The sequence below is a fragment of the Piliocolobus tephrosceles genome, chromosome 3, assembly GCF_002776525.5.
Source record: "Piliocolobus tephrosceles isolate RC106 chromosome 3, ASM277652v3, whole genome shotgun sequence".
Classification (NCBI taxonomy): Eukaryota; Metazoa; Chordata; class Mammalia; order Primates; family Cercopithecidae; genus Piliocolobus; species Piliocolobus tephrosceles.
This window is the reverse complement of record NC_045436.1, coordinates 6,867,545-6,895,184: the sequence shown is the minus strand read 5'-3', so window position 1 is coordinate 6,895,184 and position 27,640 is coordinate 6,867,545. Positions and strand designations below refer to the sequence as shown.

Genomic DNA, 27,640 nt, shown 5'->3' with positions numbered 1-27,640 from the left:
GACAGGCGGAAGCAGCTGGAGCGCTTTCAGTGTCTATGATTGATGACCTTTTCCGAGTGTGCTGACAGGCGGAAGCAGCTGGAGCGCTTTCAGTGTCTATGATTGATGACCTTTTCCGAGTGTGCCTGCAGACAGTGTCCAGTCACTGAAATGCGCATCTCCTTCTTTCTAATACAGCAGAGGGCGCATTATATCTAATCTTCCCTCCAGTCTTTATGGATTTTTTTTTAAACAAATGCAAAGGGAAAACATGTCAAGCAGTCAAGCCTTGATCCAATTAACCAATTTCCCTTACTAAGGTAATCAAATCGTCTTTATTCACAAGGTAGCTTCTCTTACTAGTGGGAGGACGAATGGAGGGAGTGGGGGCTGCTGGCAAATTCAGAGGTGGGCACCACGGTGCTTCCCAGCATGGCTTTGCAGACCACTTCGAACCAGCTCTACAGAGGGCAGATCTGTTTTCTTGTCCTGATCTCAGCAGGCAGCACTAACTTGGGAGCCAGGAATCCCAAGGGCCCCGCGCTGAAGGCTGCTGCTCCACCAGCCTCTGAAGGGAGAGGAGGCTGCAGCGTGGGGCCCACACTGCCTGGCCCACAGGCCCGCTGCCGCCTCCACAGCTGAGCACCGCGAGGAGAGCTTCCCAGGAACGGCGACAGCGCGAGCGAGGGAGCCCACGCGACTCCTCAGTACCAGCAGACCGCTTCTGCTCTGAGATCCACGGGGCTGGTGATAAACAGCCCCTTTAAACCACACATCTCGCTAAACATGATAAGTCTTTAAATCTCCAGCCGAGAGATTTATGGAGACAAAGTGTAGCTGAATCTCAGATGTGACAGTTTGAAAAAGGTGAAATATTCAGAATACAATGGTGTAGATTTATGGAAACTGTAACATAAGAAAACCTGAAGGTAGTGCCATTTGGTCTTATGACATTTATATGCCACGGTATGTTGAGATCCTCAAATATCTACCATGTATTAAATACAAATTAAAACTTCATACGCAGACTCCCAGCTGACCTTGTTTCGGACAGAAGTTCGTTTCTCTCCCTTCCCCCAATCTATGCACAATATGTCAGAGAATAGTAAATTGACAGTAATTATATGCAACGCCTGTGTTACTTTTTGGCAGCTTGCAGTTTAAGAAGTTGCAAACTAAATTAAAAACATGCTAAGAATCACAGAGGATGCAATTAGTCTTAAAATACCTGGCACCATTCAAAAACAAAACACGGGAAATATCTTGCAAAGTTGATAGTCCCATTAATTTAGATCGAAACAATGGCAATTTAAGATCAAACACATCAGCAGCGAGCTACTGGCGAGCAGGCAGCAATGCAAATGTGACAAATGAAAAGACCTGGTTCCTACCTGCCTGGATGATGAGCTTCGCACATTCATTACAAGGGAACAAGGCGACATACATACTACAGCCTTTCACATCGGTCGAATTTTTGTTCATGATGGCATTCAGCTCAGCATGGCACACTGTGGGTTTGAAAGGGAAAGAAAGAAAAACTTTGGTTGCAGCTGATGAAGAATTTACTAAGTGTTAACACATTCCATTCCCCGCTCTGAAATAACATATAACAGGCTCGAGTAAAAAAATTGATTAGAAATGGCAAGTACTAAGAATACCAAATGAGGCCCACGTGGTCTGGCTGTTGATGAGCAGTGAGGCCTGAAGGCACCCAGAGCGGCCAGGACGGCGAGGTCACGCGCCTTCCCCACCCTAAGCGCAGCTCCACTTCACGGCTCCACAAGACCCTGGGGTATGAAAGTGCCCGCCTGAGCTGGCTCACTGGTGTGCTGACGTGCACACACGGGCAGGTTCACTGTGGCCGTTAAGAGGGCTAGGGGATTTTAAGAGCAAGAGAATCAACAAGTGACGAAGCTGAGCGTGTCCATCCTGAGAGATCTGCTTCACCACATCGTGCTCAGCCCACATATGCACAAGGAAAAACGCCAGCAGCCACACAGGGTCTCGTCCTGTCGCCCAGAGTGCAGTGGCATGATCACAGCTCACTGCAGCCTCGAACTCCTGGGCTCAAGTGATCCTCCCGACTTAGCCTCCCAAGTAGCTGGGACTACAGACGTGCCACCAAGCCCAGCTAACTTTCTGTATCTTTTGTAGAGATGGAGTCTCACTATGTTGCCCAGGCTGGTCTTGAAATCCTGGCCTTAAGTGATCTTCCCATCTTGGCCTCCCAAAGCTGTGGGATTACCGGTGTGGGCCACCACGCCCCGCCCAGTTTTTTTTATAAGAAAAACATTCATCCACTGCAATGGCAATGACTAGTTGAGTTCTCGACAGACCAGTCCATTCCACCCGTGATCCCAGGTCACATCTGGACCTGCCTGAGTTCAGAGTCAAGAGGATCCCCTTCCTCCCTCTCTTGAACCGGGCAGAGTCAATGCACACCCCAGGTCCAGCTTGCCTAGATGTTCCCACTCCCTAATCCACAGGGGACGACCTCCTGGAGTGGGAATGAGTGGTGCCCACAGCACAGACCTGGGTTTGGCTCCCTCATCCTGCCCAGGAGGTTTCTGGATGGCCGTCTTGTATCGTTACTGCATTTTCCTGGGTGTGTTATCTAAAACTCTATTACAAACTCCTAACCGCAGTGACTTGCAAACCTCTCTGATACCAGAACACCCTTAGACGCTTCCAAAATACAGAGGTCTGTGCCCCATGCCTGCAGAGTGTGATTGCCTGGGCTGTGGCCTGGGCTTGAATTTGTAAGCAATGCCCCAGGTGATTCCAACGCACAGACAAGTTCCGGAAGGAAGCACTGCCTTCTGGCACCCCTGGCATCCCAACACGTGCTTGCACACAAGTGCTAAAATAAGTATGTGTCAAATGAGTTAATGAATGACATGCGGCCATGGCCCACATCACACAAACCACCTAGAATATAAATATGGGGATCTTCAAGGTCTCCCCTACCCTCTGCAGCCCGCCAACCTTCCACACTTAACACTTTCTTCCACGAGTTTTGAGTCTTTAAATGAACAGTGGCCTAAATTTATGGTGCTCATACGTTTCAGTCCTGACTCACTTGCCTCATCGCTGATCATTTACTGAGCACCTACTCTGGGTCAGAGAGATGAAGGCCTGGCCACCCTCCCCAGCCAGCCTCCCATGTTCGCATGCAGCTGCAGCCACCTCTGGGTCCCAGGGTCCCCCAGCAGCAATGCAATGTTGCAGGCGTAAGGCTGACAAAAAGCTCTCTCAGGCAATGTTAGGAAGTATCATTTTTGTCTACAAATTCCATGTTTTAGGAGGTCTCAGTCCTGCCTAAAACTGAGCAGTCTCTCCTGGTATTGCAGGAAAATCGAAAGAGGCAGATAAGCTGTGCTTCACCGACCACAGCCCATCAGAGAATAATCCTCGCGGGCCAGAGTGACCAGAGCCATGCCCCGAGACTCGCAGGTCTCATAAACCCTGACAGCATGGGAGGACAAGGAAAGACAAGAGAAGGGTGCGGGGGCCCATGCTTGGGAAGGTGCAAGGCGTGGCCACATGGGCGCTGGCCTTGGAGGGGCTCCCGTGACCCCTTCTCCCCTTGTGACCAGGATACTCCAGAACTGGGTTTCACGCTGCTTGGTGTTAAAAACGATTACATGTCATTGTTTCTTTTATTTCCCCCTTGAGGGCAGAGCCCAGCCTAGGTTCTTTGTAACTCCCCCAGAGTCTGATGTGATGCCATGAACAGAATGGGTGTTAAATGTTTATCGAATGAATAAAGGAGGAAACGCAGATCCCAGTTATTGATGGTGGCGTTGGGGAGGACTCAAAGTCCTCTTAAATTCAAATATCAGAAATATGCTCTCCTACCTAATAAATAATTTTGATGGCGCTGGTATTAACATTCAGAACTACAGAGCCTCTGCATCTGTTATGAAACACTATGAGAACATCCTCTAAGAACTGTCAGACCAACTGCAACGAGCTTCCTCTACTTCATCCCAGGCAGGTTGGGGCAAAATTTAACAGTATAGGTCTGGATTCATTAGTGAAAATTACCATATGAAACAGATTCTCTTCGGCAGCATCTGACATCCCTGTGTACAGAGGGCGATTTATAGAAATAATGCACAAGATTATGAACAGACTTCCTTTCTTTTAACCAAAAAAATCACAAGATGAAGAATGTAAAGCTTCTTGTTAAAAATACGTATATAATATATATTATATCTGAATATTAATATTAAAAAGAAATATAAAAAACATATATTACATCTGAATAAATACCAGCACCATCAAAAATTATGTATTAGGTGGGAGAGCATATTTCTGATATTTGAATTTAAGAGGGACTTTCGCTACTTCCCAACGCCACCATCAATAATTGCAATCTGCATTTCCTCCTTTATTCATTCGATAAACATTTAACACCCATATATATATATGTTTATATAGCTATAAAGCTACTGGGCAATATGAACAATAGTGTGTCGGGCACACATGAGCCTCTAAAAGGAACAATCCAAAATCCCACATACATAAGACTGGACACTGACAAACAGGAAACTCAAGTGTTCAGTGGAGGGTGTAAGATTAACCCTACCCTGGTCTCTCTTGCTGGTTCTTGCCCCCTTCCCCAGACCCCCTCAGCCCTGTCTATCACAGGCTTGCCCCACCTGCACCTGCGGGGCTGAGGGGAGAAGCCCCAGCCCAGAGGAGCACCTGAGGCCACAACCCAGCCCCGCCAACTTCGCAGCTCCCAGCTGCTGCCTGCTGTGGTCCTGCAATCCAGCTTCACCTTTGTGGCTGACACTCGTCTCTCAGCTCCAGGATCTCCAGAGCCCTGAAACTCTGACCCTCGCCGTCCCCCAGGCCGCCCTGCACTTCCTTTTGGGCCTGTTCCACCTGAGGAGACTGGACTCAGCCAGGCCTCGGCCCCCAGAGTGTCCTCAGAGAGGAAACTGGGGAAACGAACTTGATGACTTCCTCCAGTTTGTTTAAAGCAGGTGGGTCAGGGTCAAGTTTGGGAACTCATTTACTTGTGTCGACTGGCCATCGACACTGATCAAATAACAGGCACCTGCCAAATCCACTTCAGGCCACCTGGCCTGTGATGAGCTCGCGCCTACCCTGGCTGGCCAGACCACCACAGGCCAAGCATCCTCCCGTCTGCACTCCCCACCTCTGCCGGCGACTGTGGACAAAGAGCTCTGCAGCAAGGGGCAGCACGAGGGATCAAGGTCCAATTTGCTGCTCGGAAGGTGGATGACCTTCGACAGGGTGGCTGAGCACTCTTGTAATTTGCAGGAGTGACAGTGGATCTGGGAAAGTGCATTTCCAGCTAACTAAATAAAAGCAATTTAAAAAATACCAAGTACAACCGATGTTTGTGCTTTTCTCCTAAGGTTTCCAGTTTCATTCCTCAATCCTCCAGAACAGGTGACTTTCTCTAAAACCAGCTTTCACTATCAAAACACGGCCTCCTCTCCCCACGCAAACACAAGGCCGTGCTCCCAGCCCCCCCCTCCCTCCCTCCATCTCTGAAGCTCCCGCTTCTCTCTGCTCATTTTTCTTCTCCTGAAAGCATGCATACTTAGTCCTTAGTCTAGAGAGGTCATCTTGTCAGCCTTTTAGGACTCTTCTTTTCCTCCTTTCAAGATGAAATCATCCTATCTACAACTGTTACTACAATTTATTTTTAAAATAATTGTCTTCTGGCCAGGTGCGGTGGCTCACGCCTGTAATCCCAGCACTTTGGGAGGCCAAGGCGGGTGGATCACGAGGTCAGGAGTTCAAGACCAGCCTGGCCAAGATGGTGAAACCCCCATCTCTACTAAAAATACAAAAAAATTAGCTGGGTGTGGTGGTGTGCGCCTGTAATCCCAGCTACTCCAGAGGCTGAGGCAGAGAACTGCTTAAACCCGGAGGGGCAGAGGTTGCAGTGAGCCGAGATCACGCCACTGTACTCCAGCCTGGGCGACAGAGTGAGACTCCGTCTCAAATAATAATAATAATAATAATTGTCTTCTGACTCTGTAAAGCATACATAATCTCCAGTTTTCTCTAAAACAATGTTTTTCAAACTGCAGGTCATGAAATCAGTTCAGTGAGTGACACCAGCTTTTTCTTCTGTTTTAATGAAACAGGTAAGAAGGGAAGGATAGAGATCAGAATGGATCCCCCACACAAGGTTAAATACTATTCCTAAAAATTATGTTTCAGGTGTCAACTGTGTTTGCTGGGTCACCACGTATCTGCCAATTTCCGTGGTGTAGACATTTATCATACAGCCAATCTCCCACTCCCAGCATGACGTGGAGTCAGGAAGCAATGTGCCCAGTTGACCTGGGAAGCAGTTCGCCCAGCTGACCTGGGAAGCAGTGCACGCAGTTGACCTGGGAAGCAGTGCGCCCAGCTGACCTGGGAAGCAATGTGCGCAGTTGGGTCTGATGACCTCATGGGAGCCAGCTCCACAGGCCACTGGAGGGTCTCGTCATCGTGAAAACCCAAGGTCTCTTCTGGGCTGGAACCTTTGGATTCATCTGCTCTCTTTGGACTCCTCTCTACTCTAAAACCTCTCAGGACTACCACACACTTGTGTTCAACTTTACTTTTCTGTAGGTCCTCTTATTTTTCCTGCCTTTGTGGGCACTTCCCAAGGTAAAATACTGGTTTTTGATTTTTCTCCCATAGTCACTGACTTTTTATTTTTGAATTCTGAGTTTTGCTCTTCTTGTCCAGGCTGGAGTGCAATGACGCGATCTCAGCTCACTGCAACCTCTGCCTACCAGTTTCAAGCGATGATTCTCCTCCCTCAGCCTCCTAAGTAGTTGGGATTACAGGCACCTGCCACCATGCCCAGCTAATTCTTGTACTTTTAGTAGAGACAGGGTTTTGCTGTGTTGGCCAGGCTGGTCTGGAACTCAGGCGATCCACCCGCCTCGGCCTCCAAAAGTGCTGGGATTACAGGTGTGAGCCATCACGCCCGGCCAGTCACTAAGATTCCATCTGTTCATAGAATCTCAGACACCAGATCCACCTGTAAAACCCTGAAATCTGAAGTCTAGCCATAATTGCCCATCTTCTCCCCAGGCCTCTTCTTCTGGGTGGTCTGGGGCTTCCATGTACCTTTCCTCTATGGGTTAATTACCTCTTATCCAAAATGCTTAGGAGCAGAATTGTTTCAGGTTTCAGATTTTAAAATATTTGCATTATACTTATCAGGAAAGCACCCCCAATCCAAACATTTGAAATCCAGAGTGCTCCATGAGCACCTCCTTCGGGTATTATGCTGGTGTGCAAAAGATTTCAGATTTTGGGCCAGGTACAGTAGCTCATACCTGTAATCCCAGCACTTTGGGAGGCCAAGTCGGGGAGATCGTTTGAGCTCAAGAGTTCAAGAACAGCTTAGGCAACATAGTGACAGCTCATCTCTACTAAAAATAAAAAAACTTAGCCAGGTATGGTGGCATGCACCTGTAGTCCCAGCTACTTGGGAGGCTGAGGCAGGAGGACCACTTGAACCCAGGAGGTCAAGGCTGCAGTGAGTTATGTTTGCGCCACTGCACTCCAGCCTAGGCAACAGAGCAAGACCCTGTCTCAGAAAAAAAAAAAGTTTCAGATTTTGGATTTTTGGATTTGGCATGCTCAACCTGTACAATAAACATACCACAGATATTTGACAGCAATAAACGAAGGAATAAATTCACCTTTCCCTAGAGTGAACATTTTTGTTGTGTTGCCTGGATGAACTGCGGCAAGAGCTACAAATATATCCGAGAGCAAAAACTAACCAAGAAGTAATTGTGAGTTTTTATATTAGTAGTAGGAATAAGAACCAAGTATTTCAAAGATACAGTATCTAGGAAGTATTCATAAGTTAGTCTAAATTGTAAAAAAAAAAAAAAAAAAAGAAAAGAAAAGAAAAAAAAGATAAAATGTTCAACCTAGAATTACACATTTACACCTAAGCAATAAGTAAATTAAATCTGCAAACACTACATATATATTTGATAAGCACAAAGAGTGACATACAACTCTCCAGTTATTCCCAACCTTGTTTAAAAGGAAAAGAATCAAATGTTGAAAATATCAGATTAATGCTTAGAAGGTCTTTGATTGCCAGAAGAGACTCTCTGTTTCAGGTAATTATAAGAGAATTCATATGCTTTAGTTTTTTTTTTTTTTCTTTTCTATTACTAACTGTCAGAATTCAGAACTGCATTAACCTTGGACCATGGAGAAGAGACTGTATAATTAGAAAACTGTATTTTTCAAATTCTCTCTTACTAGGGCTTGATTAATCCTTACTGTCTCATGTAGGCGGTTCTCTGGAAGTTTGACAAATTAACAGGATATATTCCATCCTTGGTTAGATTTAAGAGTTCAGCGTTTTATAGATTTGACTTTCACCTCATCTGATATAAGACTAATACAATATCTATTTTAGACAGTAGTATTATAAGGTTATCCAGATAGGTTTGTTTAAAAACCCTAAATAATGCTAAACAAATTCTAATTGCTGCCCAAATAATTTAGCAGTGATAGTGTTATTCTACCCTCAACTGATCTTCATCTGCTATGGGGACGTGGACAGGAACTACTGGGGCCGGAGAAAATTTGGAGTCAGGAAAATGAAGATTCTGATCTAGTTCAGAACTCATTTTTAGTGACACAGGATTTTCCTTAAAGAAAACGATGTCCTTAGACCTGAGGGGTGTTCTGCCAAGGCTGACCTGAACAGGTGGCAGCCTGGTGTGGCGGCTCCTGCTAGGGTCAGGGTCAGAAGGCCAGGCACGGAGCGCCTGCTGCCACTGAGAACAGGCCTGCAACACCTTTTGCCACCACCCCAAGCTGAGCCGTTCAGAGCACGGACAGTTCTGTTCACTGACAAGACAAGGGTCAGGACTCGAGCCAAGAAGCGTCTGCTCATGGCCTTCTGGAATGAAAAGGTGGGAAGCATCACCCTCTATTATTTCTACTGGGTTCCCACCCTGCAATTAACAAGTGACGTGAAATGGCATACCCAAGTTCAAGGTTGACCTGTGCATTAAAAAAAATAACTCAATAGTAATTTACAGGATCTTCTACTTCCATTCTGATGACAAAGCTTTTTGTCATTACTTCCTGAAGTTAGGGCCTAAGTGTTTTTACTTCTGGGGACCTACAGCTATCAGAGTTGCTAAACCTGGACACGCTGTCTGTGGGAGCACAGGCACCCCTGCCCCGGCCCCCGCTGCCCACAGATGCCTGCTGGAAACTTCCGCGGAGGGATGGGGTACACACTTGCTCCTCTAACTGATCCATCTATGGAACGGCTTCACAGCTTCTGGTATTAAAATGGAATTTCAACTACTTGTTTCTTAATTATTGAAAGATATCCTGACAGGGCCTCATATGTCACTGCCAGCCTCCGGAGTACCTATCCTTCACGTCAATAATTTAACAACAGAATAGCCGCCACAATTAAGCCCCCCACCCACCCCCACCAAATACACTCTCCCAAAAGCCTATCAAGTGTTCCCAATTATGGCTTCCACAAAATCTAAAGCAAAGATTTCTAGAGTTTGGTCCCAAATAATGTCACCCCTCTATCTTATCCCTCCTGCATGAAGTTCCTATTAGTAAAGTAGCAATCTGACTCATTATCAGGGTTTTCAAATGACTTGAAATAAAGGTGGAACTGGGGAAGGGAGCACCATATAGAAATCAGCAGATATCACTTCTCTAAGACAGTGACACAAGGCAAGCCTCACTGTTCCTCACCCCCTCCTGGCTCAGGCCCTGTCTTCCTCCTTCCAGCCTGCTGGACGGCTCCAAAGCCTGTGTCCCTCTAAGCCTGCTCAGACAGAGCCCTGTCCCCCACCTAGGGAAGCAGCCCTTAGTAACAGGGCTGGAGCAAGAAGAGAAAACAGTTTAAAACTCTCGCAGTTTCCCAGGTATGTTCTGGTAAGTTCTGTCTGCACACTGACCCGTGCCGGGTGGAGAGCTAACAGGGCTGGGTGTAGGCTGCAGGATGGAGGTGGGTCTGGTCCCTGCAGAGCTCACACAAGCTGGGCTGCAGATGCCCCAGCATGGAAATCAGCAGCGGCCCAAGTGCAAGCTAAAGCAACACAGCAGGACTGCTGAAGGAGTGCTGAGAAAATCCGGGCAACGGAGGTTCCAGGCGCTGTTCACAGGTGCAAGGGGAACTGAATCTTCAAGTAACATGTTTCTGTAGAAAAATGTATTAGGATTACAAATGTCTTTTCAGAACAAAGGGATTTAAATCCTAGGATGTGCCTACACAAAGATAATACCTTATTCAAGTTCCAGCCTCTCTCAGCTACAAATAGGAATAACAATAGCCACCCCTTCCCATCTCACAGGGTCACACGAACAGCAAGTGAGGGACACCGCAGGAAAATGCTGTGTGAACGCCAAAGAACTCTGCAAACTGGGCCTTTGTCACCAGTACTCAGACCCGGACCTGTTTCCTGAGAAAGAGACTGGCTGGCAGGAACGGGGTCTTCCTGATCAGAGACAAGTGACAGCGCTTCTGCCTGCCCGATCCCGCTGCACCCCACAGCCTACCTGTCCTTGGAATCGAGACACTCCTGCCCCCAGCCCAGCCCCAGGCACAGTGTGGCCTTTCTACTCAGAGGATAAAGTAACTGAGCCCTCCCGCCACGGAGGGACACATGATTGCACCTGAGAGGCATGACAGTGTAAGTCTGTGTGTGAAAACAAAGAGGAGAAACGGGGGTGATGTGAAGAAACCTGCCGCATGCCTGGAAAATGTGTGGGCTCTGTTCTGTTCCCACCTGTGTCCAGAGAGGAGGCTCTGCTGGAAGAAAATGACAGTGAAAAGGAATTCTACCAAGGTCGGGGGAGAAAGCGGTGGGTCACTCCCTTAAAAGGCAGCCCCATGCTGCAGGCTCTGAGGGAGGCCTCCACACCCACGCATCCACCTCCCTGCCCACCGCCCGGGGTCCTGAATGCGGAGGCAAGAACTTCCGTCTCCGCTCCCGCGACAACGCACTCGGGGGTCTTGGAGACCCCTGGTTCTGCCTGTCTCCTCTGCTTCCTCCCCACCATGTCCTCACACACTGCCCGCAACCTAGCAGTCAAGCATCTTCTTCAGCCTCAGCCTCGGACCTGAGAAATAGAAAGAAAAATCCCTCCCCAGGAACGCTTACGAAGACTAACATCTGTCAAGAGCACAGCACGGACGAGCTATGTGCTACATGTGAGTGCTTCCCACGCTCTCCCACCTGTGCCCACCTGAGACCAGGCTGTCCTGGCCTGCCCAACCCAGCCTGCCTGCGAGAATACCCACTTCTCTTTCCCTCTCTCCCGCTCTGCTCCCCATCCCTGCCCCCCTCCTCGCTGCCTCTTGCTAAAGCTGCAGGTGACAACTCACGGCGCCCAGGGGAGCCACTTAGCCCCAATGGTAGTGCTGGGGGCTAAAGAGCTTTCTGACTGCGGTAAGGCCATTATTGGTAATAAACCCCCAGAACTCTAATTACGCTGCCTCCCTATGTGCTAAGGGCACACAATCAGGTCAGGAGGAGGAGGATGTGGAAATAGCTGTTCTGCATCCACGCTAGGCCACGTCAACTCCCTTCCCACTGTTCATGTGAAATGCACGCGTGATGCCTAAAATGCGTGACAATAGCACCAAGAGAAAGAGAGCACTAATCAGCGTTGATAGTACTGTGATGCAAATATGCGTTATGGAGCTTAGAAGCCTCCTTTGTGTGTTAATAGTGTTTAGAGGGAAACTGGGCCTGAGCACTGGGCACTGGAAGAGGAGTCGGGATGTGTTCTAATTAATTCCAGCTCTCCCTGGCCTGCCTCAGGCAGCGCACTGACCCTGTGTCGGCAGGTAGAAAATGGGGAACAACAGCCCAACTCGGGATTCTCAAATAAGATGTGAGCTCCTAACACTGCCCTATATTCCTAAGACATTCCGCTCCCACCCCACACAATCACCTCTTCTCTCCTCCCAGCATCCAAGCACCAACTCCCAGCTCTTTCAACCGGTGGTCTTGCTTCCTTCCTCCCTCACCAGAATGCTGCAACTGTTTTTTTTTTGACAAAGTCTCACTCTGTTGCCAGGCTGGAGTGCAATGGTGCGATCTCAGCTCATGGCAACCTCCGCCTCCTGGGTTCATGCCATTCTCCTGCCTCAGCCTCCTGACTAGCTGGGACTACAGGCGCGCACCACCACACCCAGCTAATTTTTGTATTTTAGTAGAGACGGGGTTCACCATGTTGGCCAGGATGGTCTTGATCTCTTGACCTCATGATCCGCCTGCCTCAGCCTCCCAAAGTGAGGCCTTCCTTCTTAAAACACTGCTCTGTGTGCTCTTTCTCATGGGCCCTTCTTTCTCCAACCACCTTAAGTGCTGGAGCCCTCAGGGCTCAGCCACAGCTACTCCTCCTTCCTCTGCACATGCTCCCTTGATCAGCCACCCAGGTCGCTGACACTGACATACCTGACACTGACACAGACATACCTGATAGAGCCAGTCTGGACTAATCCCCACCTCATACACCCACCTGACCACCTGACCCTTTGCAGGGAGCTCTCACGGGCACCTCAGCCTTCAGGTGTCTAAATCTTCCTTGATCATTCCAAAATCTTGCTTCTCCTCCTCAGTATGCCTGTCTAGCTGCCGCAGCCAGAACTGTTTGGGGGGAGTCAGTCTACCTCTCCCACCCTTTATCATGCCATCTTCCTGATGCTGCCCCTAAAATATACCCTATCTCCAGTCAAGCCTCTCCCGCCCCAGCACCCACCCCCTCCAAGGCCCTCGCATCGTCCACTGCGTCACCTCCCGGCTGGCGAGTCCCTGTTTCCACTCTTGCCCCAGAACAATCCAGTTCATACACAAAACCTGTCCTAGTTTCTTTGCGCTGCTCTAACAAATATCATAAATTTGTAGCTTCTAAACATCAGAAATGTTTTTCTCACAGCTCTGGAGGCTGGGAAGTCCAAGATCAAGGGCTGGCAGGTTCAGTGTCTGGTCCCTGTCTCATTAAAAAAGAAAAAAAGTGACTACCTCAGAAAGGAATATTCAATCATATCTGTTTATTTCATTAATGTCTACCTCCTCCACAATTAGTCTGCAAACTCTTCCAAAACAGAGTCCCTCCTGTGGCATTCTGTTGACCTCTGCAGAGTGCCTGGCGTGTAAAACACACAATAAATGCCCTAGAAGTGTCTGCTCAGTGAACGAATGGCTACATGTGACGGTGTCGGAAAAACTCCAATGCTTTATAAAACAGTTACAATTTTAAAAAGAAAGGAAGATGATGCCAGAGAACATCCCCTCACTGGCAGACAACTGGAACTGGTAAGAGAAGAGGTGACTTGTTAGTACTGATTTTAATTCCTAAAAAGTGATAACTCACATGTAGAAGGAAAAACGACAGAAGAATTCTGCTTCCCTTTATTCACCTAAACTCAAAATTAATGGCATTTTGAACAAAGTCTTTTAATTGCAGAATTAAAAAATTCATGCTCAGTTATCATATTCAATATTTTAAATTTACTATGGCATCTATCATTTGAAAGAAGCACAGAGAACATTTACACCTCCACTAATTGGTTGGCACCGACCCTCCAGACAGCGCCAGCAGAGGGCAGCGTGCATTCCCTTGCATTGCAACTCTCTTCCTTCCCCAGTATCCTGCATTTATCACAGGGATTTCCCAATGCCACTCAAGTATCTCGTTTGAACAAACATTGTCATGCTGACTTGTTCTCTAAAGAATTTCTAAAGTCCTTTCTTTCTATTTGGTCTTAACCTCTTGTCTCCAAAGAGTTTTAAGTGTGTCCTATGTAATCATACACTCTTTTTCACGTGGACATGGGATCTTTTTCTTAATTTTTTTGAGACAGGGTCTCTCACTCTGTCGCCTGGGCTGGAGTTCAGTGGTGCAATCTTGGCTCACTGCTGCCTTGGTCTCCCGGGCTCAAGCGATCCTCTCACCTCAGCCCCCCTGGAGTAGCTGGGGCTAGAGCTGCACACCACAACACCTGGCTAATTTTTGTATTTTCTGTAGAGATGGGGTTTCGCCATGTTACCCAGGCTTGTCTTGAAGTCTTGAGCTCAAACGATCCACCTGCCTCAGCTTCCCAACGTGCTGGGATTACAGGTATGCACTCCATACTTGGCTAGGATCTTTTTCTTTACTGCTGTTATCCAAACTCTTCTCATCCAATGTCTTTTAATCTGCATGTCTGTGGAGTAACCTACAGTCTGACTGTCCCCTCCTGTTCATGCCTCCTATCTCCATATGGTTTATAGTCATCTTAGAACTGCACCAGACTTTAATCGTTAGAGGGGGGAGGGAAAGAAGCCTATTTCTATTAATTTATCCATAAGTACACATGCACATTCTCCCTGTGGCATTGCCTCCAACAGCTTTTTACAGCTCTGCTTTGACCGAGAACGCTTTCAAAACTCCATAAGCTGAGAAAAAGATACTAATCTAATGCCATCAAAGCTATCATACTTATATTTTTCCTTGGAATAAGAGAACTGGAAGGGTCTTCAGTGATAATTTACTTCATAGAAATATTGAGAAATAAATGCCAGGTGACGCCTCTAACAACCCCACAGTCACTGGGCACAAACATAGCAAACCCGGAACCCTTTGGCTCCTTAGGGCGGCTTCAGGATTCTTTTGTGTGAATATGCCAATTGTTGTTTTAAGCACTATGGGGCTTTACTTAACTTATGTGTGTATTACAGACATGCATATCCCTATCTAGATTTTAAAAAGTCTTCAGAAAGTAAAAGTAAAAAGCAATATAAACATTTGCAAAAATCCCTAAGAAGTAGGTTTTATTGTGTATTTCTGGGAGCAAACAACATATTCATATTCTATTTTAATACAGCTAATATTAACAAAGCTTCTGAAGGGAGATTCTGGATGAAAATAACTCAAAATACAATAAAGCTTTAGTCATTTAGGCCAATTTCAGAGAAGATCAGTCAAAATCAGCACAACTGATAGAGAACAGATCACCAGAATCAAGACTATGACAGTAATCATTCTCAGGGAACCACACTGAACAGCGATCCCTGTGTTTCTAAGCAAAGACTGCACAAACTTAAAGAAATAAAGAAGTGGCCAGGTGCAGTGACTCAAGCCTGTAATCCCAGCACTTTGGGAGGCCGAGGCAGGTAGATCACCTAAGGTCAGGTTGGTGATCAGTAGAAACCCTGTCTGTACTAAGAACACAAAAATTAGCCGTGTGTGGTGGCATGTGCCTGTAATCACAGGTACTCAGAGGCTGAAGCAGAAGAATTGCTTGAAACCTGGAGGTGGAGGCTGCAGTGAGCCAAGATCGTGCCACTGCACTCCGGCCTGGGTGACAGGGCGAGACTCTGTCTCAAAAAAAAAAAAGCAGCAGCAATAAAGAAGGAATATCCATTTGCATTCAGATCATTAATGTGCTCAAATACTTAATACAGCTGTTTTCTAAATTAGTTTGCATGTGCCCCTGACATTTTATCAAGGCTACTAATTTTTCAACAAACCTTTTATCTTGAGAGACTATAGTACAAAGATAAACTTCAGCCTACTTCTGGGAACCTTGGAACCACACCTTACATTAAGTTTTATTTCAAACTTCTATGAGGTGAACAGACTCAAAAATCACTTTTTATAGAAAGGAGACACAGATGTGTATTTTCACGGGTAGGTCCAATCCCCAAACACTTCAGCTTTTCCTAACATGTGCTCTTCAGAAGGAGGAGTTATTTTGTTACTATATGTCTTTTGTAGGTATTCACAATGAAATAGTAAACTCTAGCACTTTAAAAATAAAATAGTTAATTCTGTAACTATAAAAATACATAAATATCAAAATAAATTATATTAAAACATCATTATTCCTTTCTGAAAACTGTTTATAAACAATTACATCTTAAAGTAAAACATGCGTACATGGAGCCGGTTGATTTTAGGGGGTGGGAGAAGTCTCATACACACACCGGTGTGCTCCTCTGTTCATCTGAAACCCCACACGGTCACACCTGAGTTTGCCCTTGATTCGTAAAAATAATCTACTTAATTTCTTTCCTATACAATTGTTCAAAGGTTTTCCATCGATTATAACAGTTGTTTTGTATAAAAGTCCCTAATGAGACCTGCTGTTGGGCCACAACTACTAGATGGCCAGGCAGGGGAGGAGCGGCAAGAAGCTATAAGTGAAGTTAAATTCTGCAGGAAAAGACATGGCGAGTTATCAAATTCATGGGCTGACTGACAAAACCAGAGGGGCATTCAATTTCAGGACTGGAAGAACAAATTTGATCTTAATTACTAAGAAGCTCTTACAAGTTGTGAGGAAGTCACAGCTTAAGAAGGATCAGCCTCCTAACTTCTTGATAAATTAGTTTCTCAACACTAACCTTTTGGATGCCAAAGAAATACATCACATGCATGGCAGTCAGGAAAATGTCAGTGTTCAAGGGGGTAAAGTAAATGGCTAAGTAATCACAAAAGTGACATCTATGCATGCTTAACAATATGCTAAGTCTGAAAAATAAAGATGAAATTTAAATAGAGAATTTAAAGAAGCACTGCCCCACACTGACAAAGGTGTTTAAGATGCTCTGCTGAACTCTTTTGCCTTAATTAATTCCAAGTTTTTCAGCATTTGCCTTCCCAGCATTACATCCTTTTTAGGGTATCCCTGTAGACATAGGAACTGACTCGGGTAACAGCCACATCTCCATTTCTGCCCAATGCGCTCAGACTGAGGCCACCCCCCACTCTTGGGGACGTGGAGACCCTATGGTTCCCTCCCTGGTGCAGTGAGATGCAGCAGGCCAAGCAATCCTGGCTCCCTGGTCCATTGGGCGGGGTAGGAGGCCAAGCACAGAGGCACTCACCAAAACCCAGACTCCTTCACCAGCAGAAATCAGCAAGGCCACACGTGCTGGGCAGCTGGATACGTGTGGCAAGCATTACTAAAAATTCCCTTAACAACGGGAACAAGTGAATTCTCCAACTCTCTAATTTGTAAACTATGTCATCAAAATTGGTTATGAAAACCCAAGGAAAGAGTGATATCTGAATCACCAAGAGTACTTTACCTCCATTTGATAAAATTGGTATTTTGATTAAATGTGCTTCGCTGTAATGAATTCCACAAAGGAAAAGGAACGAAAAATGTCAAATGAATACTTCATCACGGGTTTAGCAACACCCATCCCCTCAAGAAAATAAAAATCTTCCCAAGTTTTTTAATCTGGTAAATTAGATAAATCTGCTGCTTCCTGGTGTTTTAATTGTCATTCATCTGAAAAGATTCTTAGTATAACAACATCGCCTTCTTCCTGCCACTTAATGTTACTGACATCATATTATCTTTTGGATTTTTCAGGAGAAGGATGGAATAAAAAGCTTCTTTAGCAGAAGGAATTTTCATTTTCCACATTAATACTACATTATAATAAAATAGTTTTATGAAGTTTTGATCCCAAGGCTGGAAGAACAAAAACACCCTTTAAAAATACCTCTCTAGAGACACAGCCCAGGAAAAGCTCCATCCTCCTATTACGTTACAAGTACTGTGTGCTTCCCTCCTCCCCACAAGGCGTCAATCAGGACTAACGACTTCCGACTTATGCAATTAATAAAGCAGTATTAAGTTGTATGTTATTTGGTAAACTCAAATTTACACAATTCTCAATTCCCTGTCACAGTCCCTTGGGCTGTTATAATAAAGTCCCATAGACTGCGTGGCTGAGAAACAATGGACATTTATTTCTCACGGTTCTGGAGGCTGGAAGTCAGGACACCAGCATGGTTAGCTTCCGGCAAGGTCCTCTTTCAGGGTTGCAGACAGTCATCTTCTCCTCCTATCCTTGCACATGGATAGAGAGTAACTGAGCTCTCTGGGGTCCCTTTTAGAAGGGCACTAATCCCATTCAGGAGAGCTCCACCCTCATGGCCTAATTACGTCTCCCAGACCCCATCTCCAAATATCAGCATATTGGAATTAGGGTTTCAACATGTGAATTTATGGGGAGACACATTCAGTCCACTGCACTCCCTTTTGAAGAAATGTTCCAGTGAGCCACGCTGGTGAGCCACGCTGGTGAGCCATGCTGGTGAGCCATGCCGGCTTTCTGCATGATGCCAGGCACAGGCCACCCCTCCCCGAGCTCCTGATCTCTGAGGAGTTATTTTATGGGAGCCTCAGTCTGATCAACTGCAAAAAAAAATGAGACGATGATTGGCATTTCAGTACAGCTGAATTCCTGTGCCCCACAGGAGAGGCACAGGGAGGCAGCAGGAAGAGCACTGACCTTGGAATTAGGAGATGTCACCCTACATGTGTGACACTATAGAAGTTACTTACAAGAAAGGAGGAGGCTTAGATCCTGTGGGCACAGAACCCTGAGACACTACTGAGGTATTGCAAGGGGTCCAAGCATATCCACAGCTGGATAAATCCCACGTCCAGGACGTACATAAACTTTCCCCAAACATACATAAATGCTATCCAATTAATAAAGTTCAGATTAACATAAAATGTTAATGATACGAAGTAGTTTTTGTCATTGTGGAGTTTCTTACTCAAAAGATGCTAAGAATTTAGCATTGTGCAGGGGTCCTGGAAGTTTTTTGGCATTTAAAAGAGGGTCCTGTATATTCAAAAGAGTTAAAAATCACTGTCTAGAACTCAAGGCAATCTCTAAAGCTCCTTTACGGGCAGTAACACATCACCCGTGAAGTTACCCTTCCTGCTACAGCAGCTCAGGCGCCACGAATGCAGATGAGGAAAGAACGGGGTGAGCTATCCAACTCGAGGCAGGATCCCCTGGCTTTTGAAATTAATTCTGAAAATCTTAAAAGCAAAAAAAAAAAAAAAAAGCCTTATGCATTTGAGTCAGTTATTAGCAAACATTTTTGTGACATCCCAGGCAAACCAAACATTTACTTCTCTGTGGCCTGAAAATCCTTGAGATGACAACAAGTATACAGTTTATACACAGTCATCATCATTTAGACTTAAAGCCCATCTTTACTGTATTACGGTGGTAGTAACACTAAATGCCTTTTAAAAACCATTTAATACCTTCTACAACTTTTATGGTACATCAAATTACAAGCTTACTCTCGTGAAAGAAAATTGTCGACATTCTAACATAGCTACATATAAATGAACAATTGATAAGTAACGGCAAAGAGCTTTGAAAACCTAGAGGTATCATATGGATAATAAAAAATAATGCAGACAGACAACCAGTGCCCACAAGCTCAGCAGCTATTCAATAAAAAACAATCAGTGAAGTTGGACAAATACCTATGTAGGTTTTTTAAACAATTCCCTCTAGAAAGGGGCTCTGAAAGGCACTCTCCTCAATTTGGACAAAAGGCAGTGTCTCATAACCAACAAAATCAGCCACACGGGAAGTCAGGAGTGCTGGGAAGTCTGGGGTGTGGGGCAGGTGCTGCAAATGGACTGCACGGCCCTTGGCTTCTAGGTCACAGCTTACAGATCTGCTGGGGGCTCTCGGTGACTGAAGAAGGCACAGGTCCCACTGGGAGGCCCGCTCAGTGCCCACCCAGGACCCCTCTGCACTGTCCAACCACGGGTATCTTTTGCACCAGCTTGAGTATGATAGACTGCCATCCCCCCAGAATTCCTCCATATCGAAGTCCAGCACAAGGGCCAATATTTCACTGTCTAGACTCGGTGAAATATTGACTGTGGCCGTCACACATTTCAATGCAGATCTTTAACACATCGACCCTCCACTTTCACCATTTTTATATGGGACATTGAACCACACTGTGAAAAATTATCTTTGCATGGACTTAAAAACAACTAATCACTTCCCTTCTTTCTTAACATCAAAAGCTTATAGAATCAAAATCAGGATGACAAAAAGTTTCTCTGAGTCAGCGCATTTTTCTAATTAGTCATCCACTACCACCAGCTCTGAAGCTGGGCTGAGAAGACAGTCTTACCCTCCCCCAACTCCGATCCTCTCTTCCCAGTCCTCCGAGGGAGGGGTGAGGTTAAATCAAGGATCTGACGATTCAGTCCCCTTCATCCCTAAACTACTTTTCACACCCTGGAAACCCAGACTGCTTTGCAGTCCTCAATTCCTCCTCTCCCTCCAGGCACCTCTTTCCTTTTTCTTTCAAACATGGAGGAGTTGCCCCTAGGCAATTTAGAAAGAAATTTTGGGGGCTTATTTAACATGATCGAGGTTCAGGAACATTAGCAAAAATTTATAAATTAGACTAAATGTAGACTTGGAATTCCTCATGAGAAAAACCCAGAGGAAAACCTACCAGGACAGTCAACAAAGAAGAAAGATCATACATCACACCTTGGCCTGAAGGCACAATCTTTCCCATTTGGATGGCCTTACTCTACTTTCACTTCCAACAGTGCCAGTCTGTTCATTTTCAGGCATAAAATACAGGACCTAACCCTACAAAAAATCAGCAACCTGCATACGCAGCATGATTTGCCTCTTTTCCAGCATTAGTTGCATATTCTCCAAGGAATACAAGGAAGAGTAAAGCTGTGGCTGGACCCTCCCAGGCAATCTCTGAAGGAGTTTTCCCTGGGGCTCAGACAGGCAACAAACTCTAAGAAGCACCCTTCGCTAATTTCAAGGTGAAAATCCAGAGACAGTCAAGCCAAAGGTTTACAGTTCCACACTTCTAGCTTTTTCTTTTTCTTTTCTTTTTTTTTTTTTGAGATAGAGTCTCGCTCTGTCATCCAGGCTGGAGTGCAGTGGCGCAATCTTGGCTCACTACAACCTCCACCTCAGCCTCCCGAGTAGCTGGGATTACAGGCACCTGCTACCATGCCCGGCTAATTTTGTATTTTTAGTAGATGTAGCTATGTTAGAATGTCAACATTAATAGAGATGGGGTTTCACCATGTTGGCTAGGCTGGTCTCGAACTCCTGACCTCAGGTGATCTGCCCGTCTCAACCTCCCAAAGTGCTGGGATTACAGGCGTGAGCCATCGCGCCTAGCCTCACTTCTGGCTTTTGGTCTGATCACAGCCTACTGTGAAATTGCAGCATCTCCTTTGACTGGAGGAAGCAACCGGATCCTCCATCTCCTGATGTCTAGTTCACAGTTTGATTCCCGCTTCCCAGCAATGAGCTTGAGCCAGATGTTCTCATCAGGCACATGGGCTGAATGAAGCCTGCTTCTCATCAGACCAAAGCCCGAGCCAGCCCCTGGTTAGCCGACCCTGCTTCCGAGTAGTAAAAAAAGAACCTGCAGAGACACCATGCACATCCCTCAGCTATCTCTGCAAGGGGCTGTGACCGTCTGTCTGCAGAGAAGCCGACTATCAATGCTCTGGTGGTGTGCAAGCCAGGAGGCTGCCAGTGAAGCCTGCCAGGCTCAGCACAGGCAGCAGAGCCCCGGATCTCAGGGCCAGCCTGTGTGACCACTACCATGCTTCTCTCCGTGGCTCTCTTTGGAACTTAAGAGACAAGGCCAGGAAACTGGGGTAGTTCAGTAGGATATTTTTCTTTCCAGCTGTTGATGACAAAAGGGAGATCGTCATCTTCTGACCAACTTTCTTAATTAGGCACTCACCAGGCTATGTCACAGAATGGGATATAAAACATGCCCTACCGTATGGGTATTTGGTGTCCAGCTTATTCTCTGCCGTCCTACTCCAAGGCAATAGGTCATCACTGCACCCATTTGGCATCCCATTGTACCCGATCCCGACAATCTTGTTTTCTGAATTCACAATGCAGGCGCCGACCTAGAAGGAAACATGCCCAACGGCTTGGTGCCTGCAACTGGCTAGCCTGCTGCTGGGGAAGCAGGGAATAAAACCAGAGGGACTGCAGAACTCAAAACAGATGCACAGCTGCTACAGGTGCTGAGAGCTGTCGATCTCCTTGCCTGTTTTTTTTTTTTTTTTTTGTGGCAGCTCCCATAAGCCAAGGAAAGTGCACCCCGGGTCCCAGAAGGGGCACGAGGGGCAGTTAACAACGGCATGTGACAATTTTCTGTCTCACAGGAAGAAGTAAGCTTGTAGAAACGCAGCACAAAAGGCAGACCGACCCTGCACTTTCAAGTTGACAGGTGTCCACTGAATCTCCCCTTTCTGCTCATGTGCAGGAATCTCTTTGCCTGTGAGTATCTAAGCATTCTCCTGGGAAATTCATTTACCTGGGAATTTGGATCTTTGCTTCTCTGTGCTGATAAGAAGGCCACAGCCATGAAATACTCAGGCCATTCCAAATAGTCATCCCGTTTCTTGCAGGTAACTTCACTCATGTTGGGTCTAGAAGAAAAGCGTGACAAAGCAGAAGCTGAGAGTAAGCATTTTAGTAAGTCTGTTTTCCAGTTCAACCCAACCACACTGAACCTTTAGATGTCCAAACATGGGCAACTTTAGCTACATTTATCGATCACAAATCACAACACATGGGCCCTAAACAGTGTCTGGCCTTAAGTAAAAAGAAATTTCCTATTTCAGAAGTTTTAATTGGCACCCACAGCTTCACATTCCCAAATATTTTATCTATTTACTGCTTTCTCATAGGATTTTTTATGCCAGCCTACAAATTGTTCTGTCCTTTACCTGTCTCCCTTACAAAACAGAGTCTGCACAGGAAGAGGGTGGAAATAAGAAATATTTATTGATCATCTATAGATTCCAGACGTTGTTAAAGTTTATATACATCATGTCACTCGAGCCTTACTCCTAGCTAAGGTAGACAGTGCCATCCCACCTTACAGAGACTCAGAGAACTTAGGTAACTTATCCTAAACCACACAGGATTATTATCCATGCCAGATGGATTCAAAGAAAACATCTGAAGCCTTCCCAACTCTGATATTCACCAGATAATTTTTCCCTTCCCTTTCCCTTCGTTACTCCAGATGGGACAGAAGTTATCAACTCTGAGTAATGAACTGCATGAGAAGAAACTATGAAAAATGTCAAGTGCTACTCCTAAAGCAAGGTTTTTGGAACTTAGTTTACCAGGGGCAAGCACAGGCTCTCTACAACAGGGAGAGCCCACGAAGGGGGTCCCAGAACTTCAGGGGAGTGGTCGCTTTCAAAAGGAATGAAACAAGGGCAAGGAAGGAAGACAACACAAAAACAGGGTGTGCAACACGCAGAAATCTTGAGAAAGGCAAGGAATGTGGTCTAAAGGAAGGCGAGGATTTCCCAAAATTTCTGCTTCAGGCTCCACACTTTATTTAGGCACATGCTACAGTGCAGGGCGGCAGTGCCTAAGACTAGATGCAGTGCTGGGAACCATGGTCACTCACTGATTACGCTGCCCCAAATCTGAGAAGCCTGGCAATCCTCCTAACAGGAAAAGACAGATGCTGGATCAGCCTGGTTTCCCACCTGGCTTAAGGGTCAGCATCCATCATCGCTGTGGGGTGCTAGAGAAGTACCTACCACATAGGAGGGAGGGGGAGACATGGCGGGGGCGAGGGAGGGGGAGGAGAGGGAAGGGTCCTGTTCATTCCCTGAGCGCCTTCCCCTGGCATGGCTGAAAGCCCACTAGAGCCCTGTGAGGACTGAGGCCCAGCTGTAGAAACAGAGGGAACTGGAGATTGAGTACAACGATTCAGGAAGACACATCCGGTCACCGTCCCAGGCACACCCCACGCCGCTCGCAACCCTGTCACCTCTGATCCAGGGCCTACACCCGGCATTCCCACCCCACACACGGGCGCAGGAAGAGATGCGACGTTCAGACGCCCAGCACCACCTCCCGGGGCACTCCGAGGGGACCGGCCTCGCACCCGCCAAGAAATCGACCCTGGAGTGACTTCCGGGACCCCGAGCGCTCCCACCCCGCCCGCATTCTCCATTCTAAAGGCTGAGCCCGGCCGAGGCGCCCCCAGCGTCCGCGGCCCCGGTCCAGGCCCCAGCCCACCATCCGGTGCCCGCTCCGCCCGCAGGCCGGTGCTAGTCCCCGCCGCCGCCGCCGCGCTCAGGGAAGGAAGTCGGAAGAGGAGGCGGGGCCGCCGCGGGGCCGGAAGAGGGCAGCGGCCCGGACGCCGCTTGCTCGCGGGACGGCTGTCTGCCGGGGGCCAGGGGCCTGGAGCTCTCAGGGGAGGGAGGGAGGGTCGCATGCCACAAACACGCTGCTCGGCGTCGCCGTACGCCTCGCAGTCCCGGTGACGCAGCCCGCGGTCCGGCCGGCGGTGTTCACAGCCCGAGCACAAACCACTTCCCGGGTGCCAGGCCGCCCCGGGGTCGCCCCGCTGCCCGGGTCACGCGTGGCGCTGGGTGGCCGCAAGTTGGGCGCTCCCGGGCCTGACTGCACGACCGTCGGGGGCTACTCGGTTTAGTGGTGGTGGTGAGGTTTTCCCCACTATCCGTGTTCCATCAACTCCTTAGAGTCACGACTATAGAGATTCTGTGTGATTAAAAGACGACCCCAAGAATCTAGTGCCGTGAAGCTGGTGGGAGGTGGGGAGACCTGGTTTGGGTCGCAGGAGTGAGCCCGCTGTTTCGCAGCGTCCCCGTGGGGACCCTTGGCCGGTGGCTGGGTCAGTTTCACACCGGATGGGGCAGGGAACTGGGTCCGGCGGGGGCGCTGTGCCTCGAGACTCAGTGCCTGGAAGCTGGATTTGCATTTGGCTGCGCCTGACTGGCTTGCAGTTTCTGCTCAAACTGTGCGGAAGGGCCTGAGGTGTTTGCTAAAGCCTGCGGTCCACTGCTCCACCCGTATCACCGCACATGCACCCCAACTGCACGTTACCTCCTGGTAATGCTCGCCCACTGATACTGTGCACATTTTGTTGCAGTTGTTTCAAAACAGGGCAAATCAGGAAAACAGCGCAATAGGAAAGACCATCAGTGACATTTCTGGAGTCGTATGCCCCAAGCAACTAAATCTGATTTTCATGAAATTCGTTACCCTATGCAGACGTCTAGCCCCTTACAGTGGTTCTAGCACAGAGAATGACAGAAGAACCCCATTCTGTTTCACTCATACTGAGGGTACTGTCAGCACTCCATAAATAACAGCTACCGTAATAATCATCAGTTCTGATTTGCACGTCCCGGATTTGAACTGCTGTTCCATACAAAAGCTTGTTAACTATATTAATTTAGCCTCACGGAGGAAGAATGATGAGAGTAAACAGTTGGTTCTGTCTAATTACTCACTACAACAGACACATCATTCTTCATCTCATGGTCCAGCTTGTAGATTCAATAATTAAATTATGTACTGCTCTTGGTGGATGCCGGGAAAGCAAAAGGGGGAAATCCTTCATTGTTAACTATAGATTTTTTTTTTTTTGCCCTGATAAGACTCAGGCTTGAAAGAGCCACATAGATTAAGATGATGATTTTTAATGTCAAGTTGACTTTACGTGGCTGTCTTGTTGCTGCTAAAATATGTCATATATCCTGAGCCCCTGGTTTCCCTCCCCCTCCCAAATCCACTGCTTGGTCTTTGGCACACTCATCTGTAGTCTTTGGGTCTTCATAGATCCATTTCTCTTCTTACCAGCCTACAACCCATATATCACCAATTGCTGCCGGTCCTTCAACCACAACATCATTAAGCTTTCTTCCTTCCTCTGCTCTGTAAAGACTGTCATACATAATTTAGTTACTTCTCATCATTCTCCATTTTGGTCAACTCACACACTCCCCTCTGCCATAAATTCAAGCTCCTGCTTGCTGAAAACACATTACCCTGAATGTTCCTGCATTTCACTGAAAGTCCCTCGTCTTAAAGATGACATCATTCATAATACAGGAAACCCTCCTTGTTCAGAGTTTCACAACTTGAGGTTTCAAATATTCTGCACCAATAGTGAAGCCACGTGGCCAACAGGGGAAAAATATATTCCTCCGTGTATCTTTCTCATTAACACCTTGTAACTCCAAGTGTGACTGTAGGTGTTAAATCTCTCTTGCTGATATCTTGTATTTGGGTTTATAATTGAGGATCTTTCTCCACCTACTACAGATACAGAGGTTAGGTATGTGTTCAGCCCTGTCTAGATTGGCCTTATTTGAGGGCTTCACATAGGTTGAACACAATCAACACATTCCTAAGGACTACTATCTTGGCCCTTTTGTTTATGGGGTTTCGTGTTATCTATGTCTAGTCTAGAGCATAACCTGGAACATATTAATATTTCAGTGTGCCTTAGGTGGAGGATCCCGATTAAAAACAGAAGTCAAGGTAAGATTCTTCCAGGGCCACCTCAGAAGAGGGGTTGATGGCATTTGCAAATGTCTGCCCTACCAAGATACTACCTGCCCCTCCTTCCACCTCCTCTGCCTGCCAAGGTAAGGATGTGACTTGTAACTGGGGAAACAGAGGCAAGGAGTCAGGAAAGTGGCCAATCTGTCCATCAAGTTTGTCATGAGAAAAAGAGCACAGGCGTTGGAGTCAGACCAGACTTTGAACCCTACTCCCACTTCTTAAAACCCGAGTAACCTTGAGAAGTTACTTCCATTCTTGGAGTCTCTGTAAAATCAACAATATTCATTTTGTATTAATTCCCTACTATGTGCTAAGTGCTGCAAATACCATGATGGATACTATAAGCCAGTTATTGCCCTCACATTCCCCTCTCCCCAAATAAATACAGAAAAAAACGAACCTCATTGCTGGTCCAGTGAACATAGTAAATGTTGTCATAAACTGCCTGTTGTTCTTAATTTGGTGATTGTCAGTCACGACCAATAACTTCTTTTCGTAACTCAACAACTGCACTTAGAGGCAAAGTGCTACTTTGACTGGTTTTCAAAGAAATAATTGTTTATGTTTCCATGCTAAAGTGCAAACTAGAGAGAACTCTTTAAATCTTAAGTAAGGGATGACTGTAAGTCTGCTAAACCACAAAGAAGTCACAGTAAAAATTCTAGAAAAAAATAAATAGGTGGTCTTATCAATACAGTACAGGTTGAGCATCCCTAACCTGAAAATTCAAAATCCAGAATGCTCTAAGATCTGAAACTTGTTGAGTGCTGACACTCCCACAAATGGGAAATTCACAACTGACCTCATGTGATAGATGCACAAAATTATTAAAAATATTCTGTCAAACTACTTCTGGGCTGTGCATATAAGGTGTATATTAAACATAAATATATATTGTGTTTAGATTTGGGTCCCATCCCCAAGACATCTCATTATATATATGCAGATATTCCCAAATCTGAAAAAAATCCAAAACCTGAAACACTTCCGGTCCTAAGCATTTTAGAGAAGGGATATTCAACCTGTATATACATTTTTGTATGTATGTTAGAGCATCAGGTCAGTTGTTTGTGTTCCATGAAGGGCATACAAACTCTGCAAATTGACATGACAGAGCGTTCTTATCAGAAAAAAAATCAGGATCCCTAAATAGCATTGTTGTTATGAATTGAAGCCACCAATTACTTTGTCATTATACATCTTCAAAATTACAATGAAGGCTGGGCGCGGTGGCTCAAGCCTGTAATCCCAGCACTTTGGGAGGCCGAGACGGGCGGATCACGAGGTCAGGAGATCGAGACCATCCTGGCGAACACGGTGAAACCCCGTCTCTACTAAAAAATACAAAAAAACTAGCCGGGCGAGGTGGCGGGCGCCTGTAGTCCCAGCTACTCCGGAGGCTGAGGCAGGAGAATGGCGTGAACCCGGGAGGCGGAGCTTGCAGTGAGCTGAGATCCGGCCAC

The 27,640-nt window shown here is 46.5% G+C and overlaps 1 protein-coding gene across 3 annotated transcripts in view; it reads right to left on the bottom strand.

Moving 5' to 3' along the window:
- DCTD (dCMP deaminase) overlaps positions 1-24,157 on the bottom strand; it is a 27,328-nt gene extending 3,171 nt beyond the window's left edge. The window contains exons 1-4 of one of the 3 annotated variants that reach the window (XM_023220933.1): positions 23,880-24,157; positions 22,147-22,261; positions 21,598-21,733; positions 1,371-1,487 (exon numbers count right to left, since the gene is read on the bottom strand). In XM_023220933.1, coding sequence (XP_023076701.1) covers positions 1,371-1,487; positions 21,598-21,733; positions 22,147-22,254 — 361 coding nt within the window. In that variant the 5' untranslated portion in view covers positions 22,255-22,261; positions 23,880-24,157. The other 2 variants (XM_023220935.2, XM_023220934.2) reach the window with 2 other exon arrangements.
- Between the last annotated feature and the right edge of the window lie 3,483 nt (positions 24,158-27,640).